This window comes from Battus philenor, unplaced genomic scaffold (genome assembly GCF_028537555.1).
Source record: "Battus philenor isolate CCGP_79_NKW_IND1 unplaced genomic scaffold, ilBatPhil1.0.hap1 SCAF_15, whole genome shotgun sequence".
NCBI lineage: Eukaryota > Metazoa > Arthropoda > Insecta > Lepidoptera > Papilionidae > Battus > Battus philenor.
In genome coordinates this window covers 3,465,338-3,491,393 of record NW_027181677.1, presented here as the reverse complement: position 1 = coordinate 3,491,393, position 26,056 = coordinate 3,465,338, and the positions used below count along the sequence as shown (strand labels likewise).

The 26,056-nt window shown below is 32.2% G+C and overlaps 2 protein-coding genes across 4 annotated transcripts in view; one reads left to right on the top strand and one right to left on the bottom strand.

Annotated features, from left to right (window-relative positions):
- The window catches only part of LOC137918663 (solute carrier family 25 member 16-like), a 24,796-nt gene extending 15,942 nt beyond the window's left edge, over window positions 1-8,854 (bottom strand). The window contains exons 1-3 of one of the 2 annotated variants that reach the window (XM_068761525.1): window positions 8,836-8,854; window positions 3,545-3,621; window positions 2,820-3,046 (exon numbers count right to left, since the gene is read on the bottom strand). In XM_068761525.1, the coding sequence (XP_068617626.1) occupies window positions 2,820-3,046; window positions 3,545-3,608 (291 nt within the window). In that variant the 5' untranslated portion in view covers window positions 3,609-3,621; window positions 8,836-8,854. Of the gene's footprint in view, window positions 1-2,819; window positions 3,047-3,544; window positions 3,622-3,819; window positions 3,984-8,835 lie in introns of those variants that run through there. The other variant, XM_068761524.1, reaches the window with a different exon arrangement.
- On the top strand, window positions 4,822-26,056 carry MFS3 (major facilitator superfamily transporter 3). 2 transcript variants are annotated; one of them, XM_068761522.1, is made up of 11 exons: window positions 4,822-5,112; window positions 12,784-12,998; window positions 18,601-18,691; window positions 19,393-19,541; window positions 20,062-20,209; window positions 21,093-21,262; window positions 21,699-21,848; window positions 22,897-23,029; window positions 23,332-23,487; window positions 24,336-24,421; window positions 25,193-26,056. In XM_068761522.1, the coding sequence occupies exons 1-11, from the start codon at window positions 5,079-5,081 to the stop codon at window positions 25,367-25,369; spliced, it is 1,509 nt and encodes a 502-aa protein (XP_068617623.1). In that variant the 5' UTR covers window positions 4,822-5,078; the 3' UTR covers window positions 25,370-26,056. The 2 variants fall into 2 exon arrangements, with proteins under 2 accessions (XP_068617623.1, XP_068617624.1); XM_068761523.1 differs by lacking the exon at window positions 4,822-5,112 and adding an exon at window positions 8,194-8,613.

Here is a 26,056-nt window from a genome sequence, read left to right as displayed (position 1 = left end):
TGTGTAGTTAATTGTTAATAATATTAAATATTATTTCGTATTATTACAGAGTATATAAACAAATTGGTTGCGTCATTAGGTTAAATAGAAATTAATTGCATTTTATTTTTATAGAAAACAAATTGTTATACAATCACTCAATATAGCCAACGAGATTGACCAGCATCGACTTGTTTATTTATTTACTAATTGTTCATATAATTAGTTGATGAAATATGCTGGTTTTATTTTTAGTATTAATTATATTTGAATACCATAAAACCAAACGAGAAGTAGTTGGTTGCGGACATCGTAAGGTCTGTCATCGTGGCGATCTATGGAGACACCCTACGCGGTGTAGTAGCGCATTTATCGGCGGACAAGAAAATAAAAATGCAGTCATCATCTCGTATTGGAGGGCGCATTAATTTTGCTTTCGCCTGTAAGTGGGTGATTTTAACTCTAAGTCGTCAAGAAAAAAGGACAATTCCTTTAACACTACGGTAGAGGAAAAGGCATTTAAAAATTGGAATGTAACTGGTTAAAACCTGGCATAACTATTTCGTTGCCTCCTCAGCGATTGGATATTCCATGTAGTGTGTAAGCACGAAACTTTAAAAAGGTACATAGGACGTTCACTGCTATACAAAGGAAGGGTTTTTCATCCCGGGTTTTTCGACGAACGAAGTCTTCCTTACTTCTTTCCTTCCTTTGTCTACCTTATGGGTGGACATCCTTCGCTATTCTTGCCGATCCGTGGTCTTCACTCCAGAATCATAAGGCCAAAGCGGCCACCTATTTCGCTCTCTATGCGGCTAGTTCACAGCCACTTAACTTGCTAATTAGCCGAGCTATATCGGTGATTTTTTACTAAAGGTGATTTGCTATTAGAGTGACCGAAATTACGAATCTCCTCATACCTAATTCGATGTCGTAGTAAAATTTCGAGCATAGCACTCTTCTTAGCTAGTGAGCTTGCCAAAGAAGCCCGAAGTGAGATACCAAGCCGAAAAAAATTATATGGTATAAAATGTATTTGTGCCAATATAACATTAAAAGAAATTTTTATTGATGCAAAAATCAAACATTAACTTACAATATACACACATAAGTTTCTTATCTGCAGTAGTAATTCCTCTATATGGCTGTTTTTTAAGATATTGCTCTCAGCGATTTGACAGTGTATTGTCACATTAATGATATAAATCATAAAAAAAATAAGTTTAAGCAATTTAGTGTTAAGTACTATTTAAGAAAACAAAAAATATTTAAATGACTTTAATTTCTTCATTTACTATAAACAATGTTAATGTAGACTTGTGGTATTTTAAAACTCATTTTGCATGAAATCATAAATAATTATTAATAAAAACATATATCTTCCTATCTCATTGTTTTCTACTTGTATATTTTAACATTATTACATATAATTAAAAGAAATCTTTTTCATCCTTGAAAAGCAAATGTGCTATATGTGTGGTATCAAAAATTACCATTTATTTAAATCTTTGTAATAAAAGAGATTCGGCTAGATCAAGCACATTCTAAGATTATCATTTGTCAGTACAATTTTTTTAGAAAAAAAAAATTAATGATAACCTTCTAACATACAAAGTTGCTAATGTATATTAAAGACAAAAAAAACTACTACTAAAAAAGAAGACAAAAGTTTATAAGAGTTAAATAATATTCAACCTTTTATGTTCAATGTCTTTAGGTCATTTTAATGTAATTAATTCAATAAGACTTTTTACTTTAATACATATGTATTTTTTATTTTAGTCAAATTTTTAATAGCCAACTACATACCTTTTACAAACTAGTTATAGAGAAAGAAGACCTTGTAATTAAGACCATATTAAATTATCTGTAGATCTAATCAAGTTAAGTCTATAATTTCTATTGATCACATCTTGAGGAAAACAAAAGTCAAAAGGAGATATAAACAGCATATCATTATTGCCAAGGTACTTCAAGACGGACACAACCTTAAGGGATTAAGAATATAATTAAAACTTTTAGAATATAAAAATGTTGATTTTTCTTTCACTTTCATTTCATGGGACTCATATTCCCTGTTCTACTGTGACTATTTCATTCATTCACATCCCTAGTAGTGAGTGTCTATCAGTTAAAGCCGGAATAAATTTTCAAATACATGGGACTAAAGTTTGAAGGCAAATTTGCCAGTGTTAACATGACCGTTCATGTCAAACATTACCTAGATAGTTGAAGCTTATGCTAGACTGATTTATAAATTTAATGTTTCTAACATTTAAAATTATATTATATAAAGTTTATTAATTGTGGACTTTGAATAGATTTCTGTTTAATAATGTTAATGTTGCATGCCCATTTTAAAAAGATATTAGGAATTCTTTATCAAAAATGTAATTATGAAGTAACTACCATGTCTCAAAATGAAATTTAATAAAATAAGTCAATACATCCAAAGTTTTATACTTAGCTCTTCAAGGCTGCTTTAAAACTTCTAAGCCTGTGGTTTAAACTACAAATATATATTATGGGTACCGGAAATTAATGTCATTTCCGTCAACATGTTTTATAGAAAAAGCAATTGATTTTTATTGCTCCAACATTGAATATTTGTATAATAGATAGTAAAAGGTTGTTGATAATGAAGGTGAATATATTGTTGATTAGAAATAAAAACTTGTTAGAAATGTAGTTGTGAGAATTTAACTAAAGAAAGTGTCATTACTTTCTGGTCCACCTAATACATCTAGATGTCTGATAAAAACTGATTTTGATGGTATTTTTATAAAGAATTATGATAAATATATTATGATACTATCACACTAAAAAATATTAAAGCTTACCTTTTTGTATATTTCAAAACTTGTAAACTGAGTAGCAGCATAGGGGAATATTCTGACCATTTGAGCACCATTTCCTTTGTACAGAGCAAATATAGACTCCTGGCGTACAATGGCGGTCAGTCCAGCAAACACACCATGGTGCTTATAATGCACTGATTGAGCCTGAAGTAATATCTTTATCCTGTCAAGAGGTGCTACTGCAGTCTTAGCACACATGCCAGCTACACCTGATAAGTAAGAGTAGGAAATATTAAAGAATAAACCGCACCAAGTAACCAGCAATTAGCAATAAAAAGATTAATCATCACAATGTTATGTCTCAGTTTTTGAAATTGACATTAATTAAAAAAAATAATTCGTACAGACCAGTAACAACCAAGTATAGGAAAAAAAATTAGTAAACATTATAAAACCTATTTTTCACTCTTTGTTAAAAAAAATCGCAAAATGTTAAGTACTGAAACTAACCCCAGTCAGATAATGCACAATAATTAATGATCTTTTTTTTAAAGAATTGCGATGTTAAGTTTTTTCAATTAAATAAAAATGGGATTTTAAAGTAATCTCGTAATTTATAAAAAAAAAACAGGTTTATGTTCTCGATTGGAGAGGAACATGATACGAAAAAATATATTTTTTCATTATTTATAAAATATTCATGCCAACAGTTGCAGTAAATATTGGAAAAGTGTAACACAACATTGTTTTTTAAATTAGTCACAAACCTCCGGCTAATAAATTCCTGAGAATAAAATCCAGGTCGGTCTTCGGTTCCATTGATAAAGCCATTTCAATTGATCTTCTAAAAAAATTTGAAACACGAACACTAAGTAATAATTTAGTAATTTCTTGAACAAATTACAAACATCAAATTTTTTGGTTATCGCTTCTAATAATTTATTTTAATTATATTCAAAACTAGTTGGCATTTCTTCACGAATTAGCTCGGAACATCTTCAAACAAACTTTCACCCACGATTGTAGTTTGACTTTTCCTTACTTTACTGTTTGTCTTGTAACAGAAACGCTTTGTGCGTGTGCTAATATTCCTATCCCGTGATTGAATAACAAACAGTACACTCATAAGTACATTTTTACGTGAGAAAAAAATTGTAAAGGTTTTTTATCTCATTTTAATAAGAAACACACGTACGTCAACTTTCATTGAAAATTGAAAATGGTTTGGCTATGACGTTAATCATTGACAATTATTCGAATGAGATTGATTTGAATGGGAATGAATGACATAGATAATATACTATACATTAGCATGAGTGGAAGAAAGGGATAACTATATTACTAAATGTCTGTCTATAAACTAATTCATATTTCTAGATAAAACCTAGTATCATAAAAAATTTAACATTCCGTTAAATATACATGTTTATAATTTCTTTGATTTCTGCCACAGTTTTAATCCGATAATAGCAACCAATTGACCCGTAATTTATGTCTCAAATTTGAAATTTATATGTGTACCGAAGTTTTTTCTCAGGGCTTTGGTGCCCACTCTATGGAATATACACCTAAGCGATCTATAGTCGCTTTTTTAAAAAAAAAAGCATGGGGCACCCATTCCGATATAATAAATAAAATAACCTGAACTGACAGCAATAAAGACTCATGACGGAAAATATCATAAAAGAGTCATCTGTTGACAAGTACAAACAGAACAGTGACATTGCTATCATATTTTCCGATAAAATATATGATTCTAAATATCATAGATGTCACTACTAGCAACCAAATATATTGTTTCCTATTATTAAATAATAATAAATATAACATTGATAGAATGTTATGTGAAATGTGTCCAAAATTTTTTTTATTTTTAAAAATGATGAAATACATAGAATGTGTATTTTCTGGACTGATAATGCAATGTTATTAAATATTGGGACAGACTTGATCGATCTCCGAAGCTTTGAAGGTCACCTTGGAATACCGCGAAAGCTTAAACGAGGCAACCGGGACGTCAGAAGCGGTTTGGTACATGGCGGTAATCACGTACGATGGACTTAAAGAATGCTTTTGGTATATAAACCAAATTAAGAGACACACGAAGAGTATTAATGCATCTCAGTATGATTGCAACATGTTTTAGTGTCTTGCATTTTGTATTACATTTATAATACGTGCGGTGACAGACGCGTGCAACATTCCGCTGAAAACAAACGTGTGCTTTAAATGAATTTTATTTAAATGAACTTTTAACTGAAACTTATTATATCAATTATAATATAAGAAACTATCGTCATAATGGATGTACCGGCTAAAGGAAACGTTTTAGGACGTAAGTCTATTTTATTTACTTCAATATTATTTCTCTTTATTTACTAAGTTTATAAAGTAGCGGTGACGAAATATTAATCTCGAGAAGTGAATTTGTTTATAATTGCTGTAGAATGATTATCAATAAAAGCTAAGGAAATAATGATATTTCTTTACGATTTAATAATATTTATTTGCTATAGATATGCTTATTTATCGAAACTTTAAGCTAGTTTATGAACTCTTATTTATGTGGCTAATATTTAAAGCTGTTTATTTTATTTATTCAGAATTTTTTTAAAAAGATTTGTAGATAACAAAATGTGAGTGAGAATAAGAGTGAGAATACAGATGTGAGTTATTGAAACTCTGTTTCCAAAAACACCAGATCCCATAACGACGCACACTAATAAAAGTTCATTGAACTAGAACGCATAAAGATAAAATTCAAAAATAACGTGCGTGTGTAGTTCCAGCAATCAAAAATTCCGGGATAAAGGATAATTTTTTTTAATTCTATTTACATTTTTAGAATACATGACATATTCATATTAAAAATTTGTAATGGTTTTCTTCGGTAGCGGTTATCCGTTGCGATTATATTAAAATATTAAAATCTAAGGTAAACTTCGAGAGCTTTTTGATTAATCTATATAAATTTGTGAAATATCTATAATTAATTTATGTAACTACAGGTTTTACTTGCGTCATTTAATTTTTTTATTATTGCGTGTCTATGTGAAACTTTAATAAAACTCCTCAACAATTTGTTATTAAATGTTATTATGAAATATTACAATGATAATAGAAAATGAAAATATTTCATTATAACATTCTTCTATTAGTTGATTTTTATACGATGATACTGTACCCGGCATTTGATTTGGCACCTCGAAATATTTTTTAACGTAAATATTACATTAGTATTGTATAGTGGATATTGGCTTTGTGGCTGATTTTGTAATTGTTAAGTTTCTATACTATTCTTATTGGTTAAATTTTTGTTACGCCATTATTTGTAATGCAATATTAAAAAAAAATTAAAAATATATAAAGAAGATATTATATATAGAAACAGTAGTGATAACCGCTTCTGTTTATTATATTTCCTTTGTGCCAAATCTAATGCCGGTTATTTTACTTTTTCGGCTTGCAAGAGATGTATTTCAATCTCATTTCAAGATCACATTTGTTAGGAAATGCAGCGGTGTGAAGTTTAATATTTTCGTATGGTGTTATAGTGTTACCCGGAATAAAATTATTTTAGTCATATGACATTGAAGCACGTAAAGGTCACAGGATGTCACGTAGCTCGTTATTATTTAGGACAATTGCGTAGTTATTCATAATATACTAAATTTGATATTTTAAACTCTATAACTAATGATATAAAGCTATGAGAATGTCGAAGTAATTACGATTTTGTTGTGAAATTACTGATTTAATTAGACGTACTATGTCACGTGGTACTATATTCGGGTTTATTGTACGATGCTAAGTTGATACGAAACATTACATTTATTTTAAATCCCTTGAGATCTGGTGGATCTCTTATACAGGGTGATTAGTTAAAGCTTTGGCAAAAGTATAATTGTTGCTTACTATTACTATCTATCTCTGTGGACTTTGTACTGCCAGAAGTTTTTGGTTTCTCGCATTACAATATGAAATAATGATTAATGTAACAACTTTCAGAGTTATCACTTTATACAGGCTGATTGGAAATAGTTAAAAGCATTTTGCTGACTAATTAGCTATACATTCACATATTTATAGCTTTTAAACCTATAAGTAATTACCCTGTAGAAATACGTTAAGGTTAATTTTTGTATATAAACTAGGTATAAATAACTATATAAATAACTTACGATTAACACTAGTCTACGGTCAGTATATTATCGATGCGTCTATCCGTCCAGGCCTCAAAGTTTCCTTGTATGTTTTTTCATTTGTTTTTAAATTCGACTACAGCATGGTTGGATATTGTTTTTAGTACTATTGTGTTAATTTTAAGGGCGCTTTAGCATTACTTACGTGTTATGGAGGTGAATTATACAAACCTGAGTAAACTGACATATTGGTCAAGTGTGTGCAATAGGCAAGCATATTATAAGGAAAATAACCTAAAACACAAACATATACTCACATGTAAACCAATTTTAGTTTAACTGATGTTTATAATTTAAGTGATATTGCTTTTCTACGTATAAGTTTAAATAAAAAAATAATAAAAATTTTATATGTATGTATTTATATTTTAAAGTAGTCGTCTTTCGTCACAATTCGTTCTTAGCTGTCATCTACTCACGAAAAAGACTACCTCTAACAAATTTCAAGTCTCTAAACCTTAAGGAAAAATCGAAATCGTGATGAATAAGTGCGTGGTGAAATTTCTCATGTGTATATATTTTCATAGATTCTATTAATACTTTTATACTTCGGGCAAACTACTAAATAATCAGGAGGTAGAGAAAAGAAAAATAAAACTATAATTAAAACGGGGAAGAAAAAACATAATGTTAGGTAAATAAAATAAAAACTGCAAACTGTGATAATTCGTAATAAATTAGCATATTAAATAAGAATGTAAATTAGCGCAAAATAAATATAAATTAAGGTAAAGAAATGTTATTTACCCCGAATCTGTGATATTCGAGAAACAAGGTGAAGGAAGTGAAGCGATGAATAAGTATAAAAAAGAATGAAATAAGATTGTAAAATGAAAGAAGAGGAAAGATAGATCATACAAATAATGATAGAAGAGTACAGAAATAAAAGGAAAAGAAAGTGAAAAAATCGTTAAAGAAAATTAAACCCTGTCCTACAACAAGATAGGGAGTACACGCACATATATATAGGTTTGTTTAATAAACAAAACACACAAAGTAATAACCATAATAATAAAAGCAGTAACTCGGTGCATAGTATTACATTTTCCTGTTATACTTTATACTATAAATAATCTTTTGTTTGAATTTTACCTAGATGCATTACAAATTATTCCAATGATTTCTAAAATAAATAAATTTGGTTTGCTGTAACAGTAATGATATATTTATTTAGTAACCGACAATAAGTTTACATTTACTTTCGATAGAGCGTAGCGATATGATAACAATTTCTGACAAAGAGCAATTCACTTGGTTCAGAAGTAACTAACTGATAGATAAATTAGCTAAATCAAAAATTAAAAAATTTCAAGATAAAAATGAAAAAAAAAAAAGAAAATGATAATGTATATCGATAAATTGATGTAATTACTGTGCTATGGACATTTGTGAAGATTATCAAACAAAGACCCACTTAGTTTAACGTGTAGTGGTGCGATCATACGTCTTGGATTCCACTGGGCTAGGACTGGGACAACCGGGTTACAATCTAATGTAATTCGCACTTAGTGCGTTAATTATTTAGTATTGCCGCTGCTCACAATTATGTTTCCAGAGGATGGGCATCATCGTCCTCTGTTTACCATAATATCACACTGCAATCGTCAACCCGCCTGCCAAATATGGCGATTATGGTATATCCCCCACAGATAATTTTGGTGGAGGCATAGAGCAGTGGGCGTGTGTGGGCTAAAATAACAATGACAGGTTTTTTTGGATTCTTCCCATTTGCATTTGGTACCCTCTTAGTATTGTATTTTGGGTTAAAGTATATCATTATATGTAAGCACAAGAAAATATTGGTTTTTATCAAAATGTAGTTTAATTTTAACAAGATATTTTAAAATTTAGCTCACCTGGAATTTTTACTAATGTGCTGTGAGTGTCATTATTGATTTTAAATTGTAAAATAGTATAAATATAAATATATATAAAACATGGTATAGTTTATATTTTTCCGGTTTATTTCGTTATTAAGATATATTAGTTAAAGATAATGAGTAACCCAAATAACTATCTCCGTTTCACATCACGTCGACAACAGAAACGGTTAAAATCCGGTTTTCGTAAATGTGCATGTTTAAACAGTGGTTTGTATAGGTGTGTTTACATAGAGCGCGATAGATGCAACGGTTTCTACAGGATAATGAAAGACAAAAGTAGAAAATAGGTTCTCTACTTTTAATACAATTTTCACTAATAATGCCTTTAAATTATAATATAAGAAAAAACTTTATTTATATCTAGATCATGGATATTAAGAAGCACATTCGACAATTAAATTTGTCGCTTATAACTCTACATCTCATTGGGTTAGTAATGTAGTAATGTTTAATCTATTCAGGGTGATTGGGTAATGTAGGTGTTAAAGCTTTAAGGGGCCAATGTATTGCTCATTTATCAGCAAAAGTTATAAATCACATTGTATAACGTGGTCACTGAGAAAAATGTGCTACATAAACTTATTTTAATGTCGTAATCTGAATTTTGAAAACGCTTCATTTATTATATAATTATTAAGTAATTTCTGATATCATTAATTGGGTGTATATACATGTATATATACATATATATATATATATATATATATATATATATATATATATATATATATATATATATATGTATGTATGTATATAAAGTATCATAAATAATTTGACAGCAAATGAGCTATACATTAACCGCTACAAAACGTTTACACCTATAATCAATCACATCAACAATACTCGTAATATACAAAATACACGTGCAGTACTATCGAAGGATAGTCGAAGGTGTTTTATATGGACAACATTTGTGGCTCACATAAATATTTGCCAAGATCGATTTTTGATTAGAAATTATTAGACTTTCGGTTCAAAAGTGGCTTTGTTCAATTGAAATAATAAACAGATAGCTGTAGGAATTTGTTTTAGAAACTATATTTTAAAAAATATGTCTGCGAGATGCATAAGTGGTTTCAAATAAATTATATTCAGATAATACAGAGAAAAATTAATATGTTAATTTAAACTTAATTTCGAAAGTGACCGGCATAGATTAGCGAATTGGTAACTTGAAGTTGGGACCTTAAAGTTTTGGAGTGGAGACGACAAAACGGCAAGCGCAGCGTAGAACGTCTAATCACAAGGCGGAGGAGTAGGGATAAGGAAATAGTCGCACGAACCGTAATGTTAAAAATTGGAAATTTTTAAGTAGTGAAAAACAAACAAGACACTAATAATTTAAGAACCTAAGATTTAAGTTGATTAGGAAATAGTGTAAGAGACTTAGTAAACACTGTGACATGCAGAAATACTAAGATATGCGAGTAAAAAATAAATTAATATTAAACGAAATTGTAAACACAATGGCGCGGTCGTTAAAGTCTGTGGCATATAGAAGAAAAAAAACCACAAGTTTGACAGACTACTTTGTTAAGATCTTGTTAAGATCCCTGAAAGACTTTGAATACAGGCCGCTTCCAACTGATCCTATTGAAAATCTATAGGAGAGGTCTTTGTCCAGAAGCGAACGTCTTACGGCTGAAATGATGGCTTTTTGATTACATATCTTAAAGTCACCACACGTCTAAATCCTTCAAGTTAAAAATATCTTTATTTACCAGGACAATATTAATACCACGCTACTCATTAAAGTAAGTCGCTTAAACGATTTAAGTATCCTTTATTATTACTCGCATAACTTTTTAATTTTTTAACTCCAGTTACTTTATAGCTGTCAAAATCAATTGAAACAGATAAAATATCATTCATTCCAATTGATGACGATTGTATTTGATTGTAGTATTAATTAAATATAGGGCAACGTTTGACGCCAGAGTACTCAAAGTATATATTACTGTTGTCGTCTTAAATTCTTTAAATTTAATATTGAATACACGTTTTATTATTTCACCCGTATGACGTTTATTTTCAATGAGACCCGTAGGAAGCGGCCTGCATATTGCAGGAAGACGTTAGCGTCTGTCCACCACGGTGGTCCTTTATCTCAAAACAAAATCAGGCTCCAACGGATATTCGTTCTGCGCGATATGTGGCCTGCTTCCATTACACGATAAATTAATATTATATTGGAATGTAAGATTTCAACACCAAAACAGTAATTATCTATGTCAACAAAGAACTCTTACACCATCCTATTATCACATTTATGTATAAAATTATATAATTAAATATATCTCAATAGCATTCAAGAGTATTTTGAAATGTATCGAACTCAGATTGTTGTCTCATTTACATCGTAAATATTATAACGTATATATCAAACACTGTTACATTTTTAAAAAAGAGCATTTATTGAGTTTTGGGTCAGGTCTTCTCAACAGATCTGCAATCCGAACTGATGGTTCCTTACTACTTATAATGTTAAAATAATTGACGATTCAGAAGATATTTAAAAAAAATCACGTGTGAATCTGAATTGTACATAATCTACATTGTTTAGAATAATAGCTAAAATTAAAGAGAGCTATAGTTATCGTTAGTTGTGTACTATGTAAGGTAACACTTCAAATATATTCAGTAAACACTACACTGACGTTGAACGATTGTGTTTGGGCAGGGATGTGCCAATTTGTAGCCGCAATTCAATAACATCGAATCTGATATCAAATTACACTGTAATCACTACTTGTTGCTCACGTCATTAGCTTTTATATTGGATAGACCTTGCTTATCATGTATAATTAGGTAACAATCGCTATACAATCGATTATTGAGTGAAATCGATTAAAATATATCAGCAATTAAAGCGGAATCGATTTCTTTTTTGTTTTTATTATTCTATTCGATATTAGTACTTCTATTATATATGCCAACATTTTTAAGTTCACGGACCTGAACTCAGTTCCGGTGAAACTGTAAAAGTCACCGGGCTAACAGCATCCACTTCAACCGAAGCCAAGCAAACATGCCAACATCGCTAATATAATTCCGGTGACTACAATACAATTCTAATACAATACAGTTTCGGAAAACCTTCTTATATGCGACTAAAAGTGTAACATCGACAGATATCTAAGCGATAACATTCCCTTAAACCGTGTAATACTGAGAAATATTTATCTATCTTCAATAAATATGTAGTCTCTTCGCGGCCCAATCCTGTTCTCAGATCTGCTCATCCCCATGCTCACACATACAATTAATATTACATTTTGATCACATAATCACTACGTTTGCAACATTCTTTAAAGCGCATAAAGAGCAATCCTCTACATAGCTCTTCGGACTGCCATAACGTTTGATATTTACCCTTGTCATTGGACGCTATTATAATTTTTGATGAACATGTGTTATTAAAATATGTGTCCACCCTACAAAAATAAATTTACAGTAATTTTCCCATTTGTAACGTTGTAAAAACTTTAAATGGATAAATCTGTAACTCATTTGACAGCAAAAAGCTTTAAAGAATTTACACCTATTTATCTGCCTAAAATTACCTCTCTGAAACTTAATTAGAAAACGACAGCCCAATAACTTCTATCGATAAACAATAATTAATTATGATATATATAGTAATCGGAATCTTGGAAGCGCTTTTTCAGATATTATTTGAAAGCGAATAAGCTTTTACACCCATAACCATCATCCTGTATATAAAATTAAAGGCTACTTTGCCAGCTTTTTTATCTACAAATGCTTTTTGCCTGTTGGCACTTACCTCTTCGCAGAGTTTGGGTTTCCTATAAGATTATCAGGAGAACTTCTAAAACTAATATTACAACCACTTCTAAAATTTCAGTTCAAGTTTTATTTAAAGGAACAAGACTTCAATAACGGGATATATTTTGTTGACAGGGTTGGTACCGGCGCGTTACATTCTCGCAGTACTTGGATCCATCGGCATGGCGATTGTCTACGGACTGAAGGTGAACCTGTCGGTCGCAATGGTGGGCATGTTGAACCATACTTCCATTCGACTGGCAGCCCACGCCGACAGGGAACCGCTGGACATGGGCAATCACACCGGCGAGTTGGAATGTGAACCAACGTCAGGTGGCTCTAATGAGACGGTAAGCTACCAAATTAGCATAAATATTGTTTCAATTTTTTTTATTAAATAATTATCCTATTTAATTATATTAACCAAGCGATTAAATGAATATTAAGTAGTTTAGAAATTTTCCCTGACTATACATTATAATTGTTAATTATGGTTCAAATTATACCTTTTAAAGACGTAATCTTTTGCTAAAGAAATTTCCGTAGACAAATTTCCTACTAAACCTGTGCTGTCTCGACAAGTGATTTTGCTGCTAAATTTTATATTTAAATAAAAAATAAATATCAAAACACCGGCTGGCTGTAACACAGTATCGTTACTTAGCTTTTAAAATTGTAAAAAATATATATACGTACATATACATATATATTGTTATGATTTAAACGAAGGTATTCGCGTCAGTTATTATAGCACTGTTGGAACGCAGGACTACTTTCAAAAAAGACAGTATGGGTCAAATTCATCATACGGGCTGTTTTTAAATTTAACATTTATAGTGATCACTTGAACTTCAAGAGAAAAAAATCCAAAGAATCCTTTTTGATAGAAACTAGAAGCATCAAATCATCAGTTTTAAACACATTATAATTTGAGAAGAGCTCACAGCGAGTTCAGACGGATTCTTTAGGAGATAACTTTTATAAATATCTTTAATGCGGTACTTGAAGCCATTTATTCTCAAGCTATATTTATTAACATTATCATTTCGGGCGCAGGCCTCCCCTGTATATTTCCGGAATAGGACCGATTGGAAAAGGCCTACATCCACAGTCTTCCGATGACCTTGACAAAGTTGTCGTCTCCCTCGTGGGTGAAGTCCCACGCTGCGCTTGCTGGTTTTGACCAGCAAGCAGGTCCAGGTCTCCACTCCAGAACCGTAAGGCTCCAGCCGCCAGCTGTTCCGGACGCTATGTGGAGTACATCAGTTGCTTTTGTTCGTTTACGATTCTCCTTACCAGTAATTCGATCTCACAGAAAAATCCGAAGCAGAGTCCAAGCAGTATTACCACATAAAATTCTGTTAATAGGATTTTTCTAACATCCCGAATTTCCTTTAAATTAGGTTAACGTCTTGCTCGTTTGTTCGCATCGTAAACAAACATGTTAAAACTGGCGCCAAATGCAATAAAAAGTCATATATGAGAACTTCATCAACCGCAGTTGGCAATGCGCGTTAAATAAAGTGTAAAATTGAATATTTATAGCACTTTTACCTACCGGACCGTCAACTGGTTTTTATAAACAATGTGAGTTCTGACAATAAAAATTTATTTTTACACAGAATTAGGCGACATGTACACAAAAATTTAAAGTACTTATTGGTACTGGTTTAATGAGAACTAAATTTTTAAATAAGATTAAATGGGTTAAAGAAAATTATGACATCTAAATTCAAGTGATTTTAAGTATGATAAATCACAGATAAGGTATAATCACGAGAAATGTTGTTCGATATTGCTACACAATATTTCACCGCGTATAAACATTCATATGTTCATATTATATTTGTTAGAATTTGCAAGCAGATTCTAGAAGGTTCTTAGAACCTTCTTCAAAAGAGGTCTCATCACCTGATCACCATATTAGACGTAGTACTTCCATATCTTGATATAGTCTACCATATAGATTTCCAATAGGACGTTCGATCTTAGGTCTAATAGGTCTTCCAACAACCTGAATAATGTCGTCTGTCCACCTTATGGATGAACGTCTTATTCTGCGCTTGCCGAAATACACAGGACTCCAAAACTTTGAGGCCTCAGCGGCTATCTGTTCTGCGCTATGTAGTCTGCCCAATGCATTTACAATTTCGGCACTTAATATTTTTGATACTATTCAGTATTCATATCAGCATTCAGATTGTTAATACACCAATACCTCGCTTTGCGTCGTCTCGTTTTGCGTTTTTTTCGAAGTTGCGTCGCTGCTTAATTAGTACTAATTTTCACAGTGCGTCGTTAGATTTTCGAGGTTGCGTTGTATTGGGTTCGAGTTTTTAATTATTTTTTTTTTGGGATTTTCTTTTTTTCTAAAAGATGGCAACACTTTTGTTTCTAATAGCGCCATGCTATCAAAACTCGGGGATTCCTTTTCTAGCTAAAAATCAACGCAATTTTAATATTGTTTTATTTTCACTTTGTTTTGCTAATTTTACAGTTCAATTTCAATTACGTAGTGTGTTGTGCTCTTTTTTAAAGAGAATAATGAATTTATACAAATTTTTAAGTATTATTTCTGGTTACAAAAAAGGTAAATATTTACCTTACCTCGTACTTATATATATTGGCAGAGTTATATTATTTTTGTTTTTTAAATGTTTACTTTGTTCAATTTTCTTTATAAAAAGTAGTATTTTTGTGACCCTGGAATCTATCTTCGATCTTTACATGGTTTTGCTATAGAAAATCTTAATTCACTTTGCGGCGTTTCAATTTGCGTCGTGTTTTTTTGGAACGTAACCACGACGCAAATATGGTATTGGTGTATATGCATCGATCGCCGGTGTCGCTTTAAAAATGCAAGACTGCATGGGTATATCTTCAAGAACAATTCATGATTATAGATGTTCTAAATAGTAATCTTTATGTGGTTTATATTTATCTGTGAAATTATTTTAGTCGATAAACCTTTTCAGGTTAACATCACGTGCTTGTGTAGTTATACCATTTGTATATATTGGAACGATTCCAACAAGAGAAATCAAAAATATTTTCGCGTGTAAAGCATAAAATATTTCCATCTGGAGGTCCTAAAACTCGATGACTGCGTTCAAAAATAATATTGTAAATTATAATTTTATAGGTATATCGTATATGTAATACTTAAAGCAAATTTAAATACTTTGCAGTCACGTTTTTAATTACGTTTACCTAATGCGAATATTGCACTAAATTGTTTGTAAAACAATCATAATTTTTCATACTTTTTTCATCTAATTTTCTTGTGATATCGACTGTCAGGTAAATGATAGATTGTACCCGATTTAAGTGGAAATCTACCCAAAAAAGGCTACTGTCATTGCCAAATGTCGTTTGCTCTACTGAAATAGCTATTCTGTGCCTTAGGAATACGAGCGGCTTCGCTCATACTCTTATTTTATCGCTCCCTCACCTGGCTGCGCTTTACAAAACCGAGGTATAGCGGTTTCGGGAGTACTATCGTTAATATTAACATTTTAATCAGGATGCAGGAAGTGAAGCATTGAAGACTCTTAACCTTGACTTCTTTATGTCTAAAGGAACTTTTGATCCTTAATTCGAAGACGCACATCTGTAGCTCAGACGGATCTCCGTGGGTTTACTAAGTGCAAAAACCACCACTAACGGATCTTGGCTAGAGTAGTCAGGGGAATCTGGAACCCTAAGTGGTGTTCCAATTCTAGGGTGATTTGGAGGGCCGAACCCTACCTCTATACCATACCACTTCGGCTCGTAGGAATATTTGCTTCGCTAACTTTTACACTTTATTACTATACTATACGCGAATACAATCAGCCAAAGTAATTTTTTTAGGTCATGAACCTTGAGCTCAATTTCGATGAAGCTGCACAAAGTCTAATTTGGCTGGCAGCGTAACATTGTACACTTGGAATTACAGACTTACATTTGCAGGATTAATAAAATATAAAATATCGATAATAATAAACAAATCTCATAACCATAGAACGCACCTCTAATCTTGCATTGCAAGATTCATTAAAGTGAGCAGTAATAACTTATCTCCTTCCACATGCAAGGACGAAAAAAGATGATTCGATGCGAATTATTTTTATCACGGGTCATTCTGTTTTATTGTAATTATAAATCAGTAAACATAACGACCGTGAAACGTTTATAAAAGTATCAATTTGACCTGAATAATGTATTTGTGGAGCGAAAATATTCTCAAACGAGATAAATAAGTACGTGCATATAGCTGTCCCGGGCGACATATACCGCGTTAAATTTAATTAATATGTCGGCATATTTAAATTTTATTTAGGTTTCTTTATAGAGTTATTACATACTAATTATTTATTTACACTTTTTACATTTTGTGTAAGAAGTGAATTAAATGAGTATGTTGAATTACTATTTACGTATATTCCAGAATATTCGAAATAATTGATGTTAAAATATCATTCTTATTTTAATAAAATTATTTATTTAAATATGTTATTGTTTTCGTATTTTTTTCTCATTAAAGGTGTGACGTAATTATAAATGGTGACGTCACTTCTATAATTTAAATTTAAAAATGGAATTGCGTGATGATTTGCATTATTCACAATGGTATACCGTATACATTTTGTACGTGTCGTTCTTCACGTTATTTGAATGTGTCGTATAAGATAGTTAATGATTTTGTTGTCGGTTAGTCATTGTTTGCAGTTCCAATAATAGTCTTTACGCAAGTTTACTGCAAACGTTGAAGTACGTATACCCGGTGATGCGTCTTGACTAATTGATTTTAATGTATTTTCAATATAACATGCTTTTAAGAAATGACTAAAACAAAGGTTTTTTTGATAGAACCTCAGAAAAACACTTTATGTGATGATAGTAAGTCTTATCATCATCATCTTCTTCTTCTCGTAACCTTGTCAATTTGTCGTTTTGTTCATCGCGTCTCCTGACTCTTGATCGCCACACGAGTACCTTTTAAAAGGATTGTCTTATTTAAATCTAATATTATCAAGCTTGAATCTATTTTTTTGTAATTGATTCTTCCTATTTTAAGAAGTTTAACTAGTCACATATTTTTTCAAAATTGTATACTAATCCCAAGCAATATATATATAACAATAATTTAATCATTTAACTGCATACAACTCTACCGTTTATTTATGTGGTTTAATACTATATCTAACAGTTGGATAGAGAGTAAAAATTCAAATGCGATGCTATTACTATATGTTAGTAAATGTGGGAACTGCGGCCTTAAGGTTTATGGACACGGAACGTCTAGCCCAGGGTAGGATGTGCATCCACGAGGTGGATAAATATCCTTGTTAAGGTCGCCGGATGACGCTGGATATGGAACCCTCCCAAAAGCACCTGTTGGAAATCTATGGGAGAGTCCTATATCCTAGAATGGACGATCTACTTAATACTCTTTATTGTTCAGGTCAGAAAAAATACCTTGATGTGAAATAACCAAAAATTATTATTACATGAGGCATTTTATTCCAGACAACCATTGTACCGAAATAGAAGGACAAGTAGCGAGTAGTATACGTGTACACAAACATACAAATATTTACTTATAAACATACATAAACATGCGTTTATATATACATACAAGCAATAAATGAAACGACGATAGTATTTCTTTAAATTTTAATACATTCAATATTTAATATTGTAGCATAACCATATGTTACTTTATTATTTATATTTATTATATATATGTTTGTATACGTTGTTGTATAAATAGCCAATATGTATGAAAATGTAAGTATGAATCATGTTTTCGTAAATGTAATTTAAAAATGGTACGTAAATGTAATATAAAAATAAAACCTGATTACTCGTAGAACTTTACAGCGCTATCTTTCCTAATGAAGATTAAACATTTAAAAGCATAGATTTATTTCGTTGTTTTTAACATATATACAATATGTTTATTTTCAGGAACTAGACGGGCCATTCGATTGGTCATCGGAGATCCAGGGTATCGTCCTCAGTTGCTACTTTTGGGGTTATTTTGTTTCTCAAATACCTGGTAAGTAAATACTTCTATAATACCCGGCTATAAATATTACAGATCGACCTTTGAAAAGAGACTTTTGGCTAATTTCGGTTTCGTAGAGCGTTATCTCTGTCGCACGAAATACAAACAGTATGTGGGACAGAGATAATGCTCTACGAAGGCGAAATTAGCCGATTGTCTCTTTCCAAAGGTCGATGTGCAATATTTATCGCCGGGTACTGTACGTAATTTTTGGGGTATACCATAAACAATTATATTAATATAAGTAACATTGATTTATTAATAAAACTTTTAACGTACTTTTATGCGTATTATACACCATCTAATAGACGTTTTTGGAAAAATTCTGAAAAATTAATCTGAAGGGAAAATAAAATTTTCTAATTATTACTTTGTTATCAAGATAATATAATCACAATAATATAGTCAAAAAAAGCATTATCAAAATCACTTCACGTAGTAATTAATTATCTGTTCCTGTAGACTTTGGCAATTTTAGAAGTTATTGCCCTGTCGCATTACAAAGGAAAACATTAATTTAACATAACAAATTTCATAGTGGTCCCTTTATACACGATGATTGGAAATAAATGTAAAAGCTATACATTAAACCATATAAAGTTTTTACACCTATATAACTGTATATTGACTATAACACCCCCTTATAATGTTTAAATTATTACGAGTAGTATAATCATATTGTTTTATTTCAGGTGCTCGCGTCGCAGAGCTGTTTTCTGCGAAATGGGTGATGTTCTTCAGTGTTACCATCAACGTCATATGTACACTGCTGACTCCAGTTATGGCCGAGGCGCACTACGTCGCTGTTGTATTTATGAGGATAGGCGAAGGTATTGGTGGGGTACGTAGACCTGTTACGCATTTAAATTATAAAATGAAATCGAACTAACTGATTGTTAATGTCGTGTGTTTACAGCCTTAACTTTCTATGTCTGCTTAGTTTTCATACATTTACAGGTGTCATGGTTTTGATCTTAGCTTTTGTCTGACTCAAGACATGGTCCAATTTTTCTCCACTCTGCTCTTTCCCAATTTTCGTTGTCAAAGAGACCGTAGTTTTGCTCTTTTTATGACACTTTTATGAGCGGGTAAATACTGTGATTTCAGTCTACTACTACGCAGACATATGAAAATTTTATATATATAGCTAATGTACATGTATGATCAATTGTTTTGTCTATATGATCGATTTTCTTGAAGATTGTTGGCAATAGACCATATCCATCCTCCTCAGCAGTTTTAACATTTTATTTAGATATTAATTGTTAAAATAAAATAAATCAACATATTATTTAGAGCACCTTATTTCCATACGACTTACTGTGTCTTTCTCTAATTTATTGTTTAAATTTATCGTAAAGGGAGTGACGTTTCCGGCGATGCACGTGCTGTTATCAAAATGGGCGCCTCCCGCCGAACGTAGCGTAATGGCGGCGTTGGTTTACGCGGGAACTTCGCTGGGCACTGTCATATCGATGCTAATGGCCGGTGTCCTTACCGCTTCCTTGGGTAAGCCTTAATATAATGTATTTTTTTTAAATTAAAAGATGGAAAAAAATAACAAATTTAATTTAACTTAACGTAGGCTTCCTTAAGTAAAACGTCAAGGTACTCCGTAAAGATTTGTGTATTTAATATACGATTTATTTGTTATAAAATAATTTTTGTAAGAAAATGACTTGTCATTTTCTAAAGTTCAAAAAAATATATATAATGAAAATATAAATATAATGAATAGAACGTTAATCTGATGGTGTTAGACCTATTCCATATTAATACAATGCTATACACGACATTATGAAACAATTTCAAAATGAAAATTTTAACTTGTTATGTTACGTCCAAATCGTAGAAGTTTTGGGAGGTGATATGGAAAGAAATCTCCCGTTTATTTTGACTCCAACGTTCAACGAAATAACACAGTCACAATACCACTACTGACTAGTCATCATCAGATAGAAGGATTGCCTTGTTAATTATATATAAAATACAGAATGTGAGCGAACGTTATAACAGAGAAAAGATGACGTTAAGTGCCAATGTGAATTTCTGATTCTTTAAACACAAACACAATGCGATATAGTTTATCTTCCTACTCACAAGCATATACCACTGTCTGACTCCCTCTATCATTTGCAACGATTTTATTCCAATACAAAAGTGTTCTTTAATAAGCCAACACTTTTCTTTTAGATAAATATCTAAATTTCTATCATTTTTGACAGATTATGTTCAAATTAAATGTAAATTAAGTATGTAATGTTACAAAAAATATTTTTTTAATTAATTGCTCGTATATAGTTATAATACAATATAAATATCAGTGGTCGGTATATCTATATAACACACATATATATATAAAGTATATTTCTTTATTAATCTGTTGCACCAGGTTGGGAGAGTGTGTTTTACACGATGGGCGGATTGTCGTGTATTTGGTGCGTGCTGTGGGTCGCACTCGTTCAGGACTCGCCGCAAGAGCAGCAGCTCATCAGCGCGGAGGAGAGGGAAATGATCGTCACCTCGCTTGGAGGGAAAACCAATGATCACACTCCGCATAAGGTAAATCTTCAAGTCTTTTTTTCCCACTTTTGTATGTCCCAGCTCTCAATTTGATAGAACATACTAAATGGAGCTCCCCTGTAATATCTTTCAATATAAATGTACGAGGATTCCAAACGCGCGTTGGTCTGAGAGGAGATAAATTTAATTTTCTAAATTTTTTTTGATAATTCTTTTACTATATCGAATAATGAATTCGACTTGGCTGGCCAGTAATTAAGAAAAAAACGTCAGTGCCTAAAATTGATTTTTTTTTATTGTGGTATAAAAATAAACAATAATATACACAACAACAAAATATTTGCACAATTTTTTCCAAACCTTATACCACAGTAATATTAATGACAGGGAAATACACATTTTAAAAGCATTGTCAGCTAATATATATTATATATCATTATAATTATAAATTACAAATGTATGTATTTTATTTTAGAAATTAGCAGTACCTTGGCGAGCCGTACTGACTTCCCCCGCGTTCTTGTCGATCCTCGTGGCGCATGCGTGCTCCAACTGGGGCTGGTACATGCTGCTCATCGAACTTCCATTTTACATGAAGCAGGTGCTCAAGTTCAACATGACCGAGGTTAGTTCACCGTAATCATGTCAGCCGATAGACCCTGCAGGGTATAGTCCTCCCCCTGGATCCAGTGACTTCCCGCAACCTTATTGTCTATATTGTCTTGTGGTCGTTAAGAACCTTTCGGTCCCAACAGTTAACTATAATGGTTAAAATGCTTTTCAGCTTAATAATTTATAGATGAAAGGGCAACATTACGTCATCGTCAGCAGCGCATCAAAAAGGGGAATTCCACTGAAATAAAATTGTTCATTTACGTCGTATAAATACGGGCGAAGCTTGAATGAATATACACAATTTGAATTCGTGTTGTTACAACCCCAAGACTTACTAGACCTACGTAGATTCCCACATAGCATTCTTGTGAAAACGTGCTTTATTAGATCACTATGGCTACAATACTTTTTGGTATTAAATTATTTTTGCGCATTTGACATTAAATTCGAACGCCAATTTGAATTCAGATGCCATCAGTGTTGGCGCTGCCGTTACGTTCTGAGCGAAATTGTAAATAATCTTTGTATACATGTAAATAAAACGCCTCGATCACGCCCGTCGTCATTTTGGTCGTCATTTTGGTCGCCATGAAAAAGGAATAAATACGTGTTTAGGTGATACCTTACCTCTTAGACTTAGCTATTATTCAAAAGTTTAAATTTTCTTTGATTAAATATCTTAACTAATTATAATACACTGGCAATGTTTTGCTTCTATAAATTGTATACATGTAGGCTCTTTGTTTAAATTACTGTTCCTTACTCCATCTATTCATATTCGCACAAAGAATGCTTGGAATAAGGTGCAGTTGTACCATATCAATAAAACTCTTAATTATTACAATTTTATTTACTATTGTGGCACATATTTTTTTTATTATAAATCAGTTTTCTGAAGCGCGTCAGAAGAGCATTCCCCCAGAGCCACACGGATTGACTTAAATATCTACATAAGTATTTGCCGCCATCTTGATTAATTTTTAAAAATGTTGTCATATATTTTCGCGAAGTACCCACATATATTATAATCATTTTACATTATTTTGAATTTTTTGAAGAATGCCGTGACGACTTCACTGCCATTCCTGTCTCTCTGGATCTTCAGCATCGCACTGAGCAGGACGTTGGACTGGATGCGAGCTAAAGACTATATCACTACCACCACTGCTAGGAAGATTGGAACCTTGTTTGGTGAGTTATTATTTTTTTTTAATATATATAGGAGACGAATAAAAAGAAGACCTGAAGACAAAGGTACTTGACTAGTGTGTGTTGTCAGTAATGACTTATGGAACTGAAACATTTATGGGCCTCGTAGAAGGCTCTAGATTACCCAAAGAGCAATGGATAGGGCTGTGCTCAATATTTGCTCATAGATCGATGACATAGTTAAGACCGCGAGAGAGATGTAATCAATCGAATGTTAAATAAAGAATTTTTGTATTTGAATAATAATGATAATTTGTGGTTTTACCTAAGTATTGTGTTGGTAGCTTCGGCGGTCCCTGCGGCGTGCCTACTATCGCTGTGTTACATCGGATGCAACCGCGGCGCGGCCGTCGCTCTCATGGCCATCGGTGTCACCGGCATCGGCGGCATGTTCTGCGGCTTCCTCTCCAATCACATCGACATCGCACCAAACTTCGCTGGTGAGAACCACATTTAACTAAAAACCGGACCATTTGTCCGACTTTGTTGTGTATATGTTAGGTTAGGACGCTAGATGCAGTCTCTTATCGCTTCTGTTGATTATATAGAGAGGGCTACATCCAGCGGTACAAGACAAAACTTTTTAAAGGAGCCTAATATGACGGAAAACGTTGTTTCATCTATGATGTATTTTTATAATTGAATTTCCTTTTTTTTTTACACCTAAGTCATTTAGTGACCACCAGCGTATTTCACGAGATGAATGCTAGTGGAGGTAGAAATGTATAAAACTAGAAACAAATTGATCTCCCTTATAATGGTAATATTCAGCGTATACGAAGCTATGAGGCTTGGACAATGAGAGGATCCCATAGAAAAAAAGATTATTCAACATCATGTCATGGAATAAATCTAAATCCAAATGTTATGTACTATCGGAAAATTGTGCCTTTCTATCATAATTGTGTTAAATACATAGAAAAAAAAGAATAAATTATTAGATTTCTTCTTAAAAATTACATATCGAATGTTTGAGTTTCTGTTCAATGGCATATTCGATTCTGTGTAATAAATAAAAAAAGTAATTTAATTTCACACACAATATTTAAATTTGAGTGTATCGAATACAAAGTCCAGGGTGCAGGAAATTGCTGGATCCTCACACCGAGACCGTTCATCGTGGCGATCTTTGGAGAAGATTTTTTTTTCTTTTTATGTCTTGCAGGGCGTCTATCGATATATCTCGATATACATATTAGACATATCGATACATGTCTGATGTGATCATTGATCATATCGAGTAACCATTGTAGGGGGTAAAAAAATAATTTTTTAATTTTTTTTTCAGGTACCCTCATGGCTTTAACCAATACAGTGGCAACTATTCCCGGTATTGTTGTGCCAATTTTTGTCGGCGTTCTTACACATGGAAATGTAAGTATTGTATATTTGTTTTATAACATTGTTACGTATCGGTGGGGCTCGAATTAAAAGCTCACTATGTTATTTTACAGCACAGAATGTAAATATAGCAGTGGAAGGTTATTTACCGCTTGCGTACAATTTCTTAACTCCGCGAACACTAGACTATAATTCCGCGAACACTGCTTCACTTCGATGCCCGGTAACGTGTCGCACTCTTCTGGCGCTGTTAGCCTTTCTGGCTTTTACAATTTCTTCGGACTCAGGGTCTGAAATTTGAGAGTTAGCAGAAAAATTATTCCAAAAAAAAGAAAGACTCTCTGCTTTCCTTTTAGGTCGCGCCTTAAATACCGTAGGCAGGTAATATTTGGAAAGTTCGACGCGAGCTGGTAAGGTGAGGTAAAGAAACGATAAATCCACTTGAAGGACGAAGATTTTTAGTAACCCGTACATTATTTTATGTGAGCGCCTGAAAGTTACTGAGAAAGGTGCAATAAAGATGAACACACAATAGTGCCCGCATAATTTTAATGCCTTAATTTCCCCACATGCACATTTTAAATATCGCGCCGTCAGCCCCGACTGCATTTTTTCGTGGAATTTGTCCTATGTTCCCGGCGGTCTCCTGTGTGACACGCCAACTTTGTTAAGATTCTAGATTCAGACTATTTCCAATCGATCCTATTGTCAGTCTACAGAGGCCTATGTCCAGCATTGAACGTCTTATAGCTGAAATAATGGTAACATTGACATAAGAAATAACTGAATTTATTTTATTTTTAGCAAACCATATCAGCATGGCGCGTAATATTCTTCGTAACGATAGGGTTGTACATCGTTGAGATTATTGCGTACACGTTGTTCGGGTCGGGCGAGCAGCAGCCCTGGAATAACCCGCCCGAGGATCACGAGGACGGCGTTGAGAAACCTCTCAACAAGACAGAGAAGACTCTCGTGTGAACAATCTGTGGTAGCTTTAAATTTTAACTACAAACTTTAGCTTAATTTATTCTCTATTTATACAGGATGTCCTGTTATTGACTGAAGGTGCAATATGGTATAAAGGAGGTAGAACGTAACACGTAACAAAAAATTTAATCAAAAAAATCTATGTCATTTTTAAAATAATTGCCAATAAAAAACGCACAAGAATTTGAAGGCTGTTCGGATCAACTTAGTTCTTATCTCTGTTAACTGCACAATCGTGCATTACCGTTAATATTTCACCCACAATTGCCCATTTACACTACGATTATTACAAAATTAGATTACATTGACTTTAATTACAATTCTTGGTACTTATCTCAAATATTAGCTTTAGAAGATTCTCGTGTATTCCATTGGTGCTTGACGCTGATAGCAATTCTGGTTTTTTCAGCTTCTTCAGAATTTTTAATTATATTCAATCGCCAGTGTTCGCCTGACGTTGATTTATGGGACACTCTGTATATGCGTATTGTACTAGCAAAGTAATATTTTTTATATTTGAAATAAAAGCAGAAAAAAGAAACAAAAGTATGTATATATAATATTTTTATATTTGTAATTGATGAGATTTTTTTTATTTTTAATGACTGATAATTTTATAAATGTAGAACACTGTTGTTTATAAAAATCTAATTATATCTAATTAGTAAATTTGGTAAA

Coding starts and splice junctions, on each gene's coding strand:
- MFS3 (XM_068761522.1), top strand. CDS start 5,079: ATGGATGTACCGGCTAAAGGAAACGTTTTAGGAC. Junction 21,263..21,698: donor ATGATCACACTCCGCATAAG/GTAAATCTTCAA, acceptor ATTTTATTTTAG/AAATTAGCAGTACCTTGGCG. Junction 24,422..25,192: donor GCGTTCTTACACATGGAAAT/GTAAGTATTGTA, acceptor TTTTATTTTTAG/CAAACCATATCAGCATGGCG.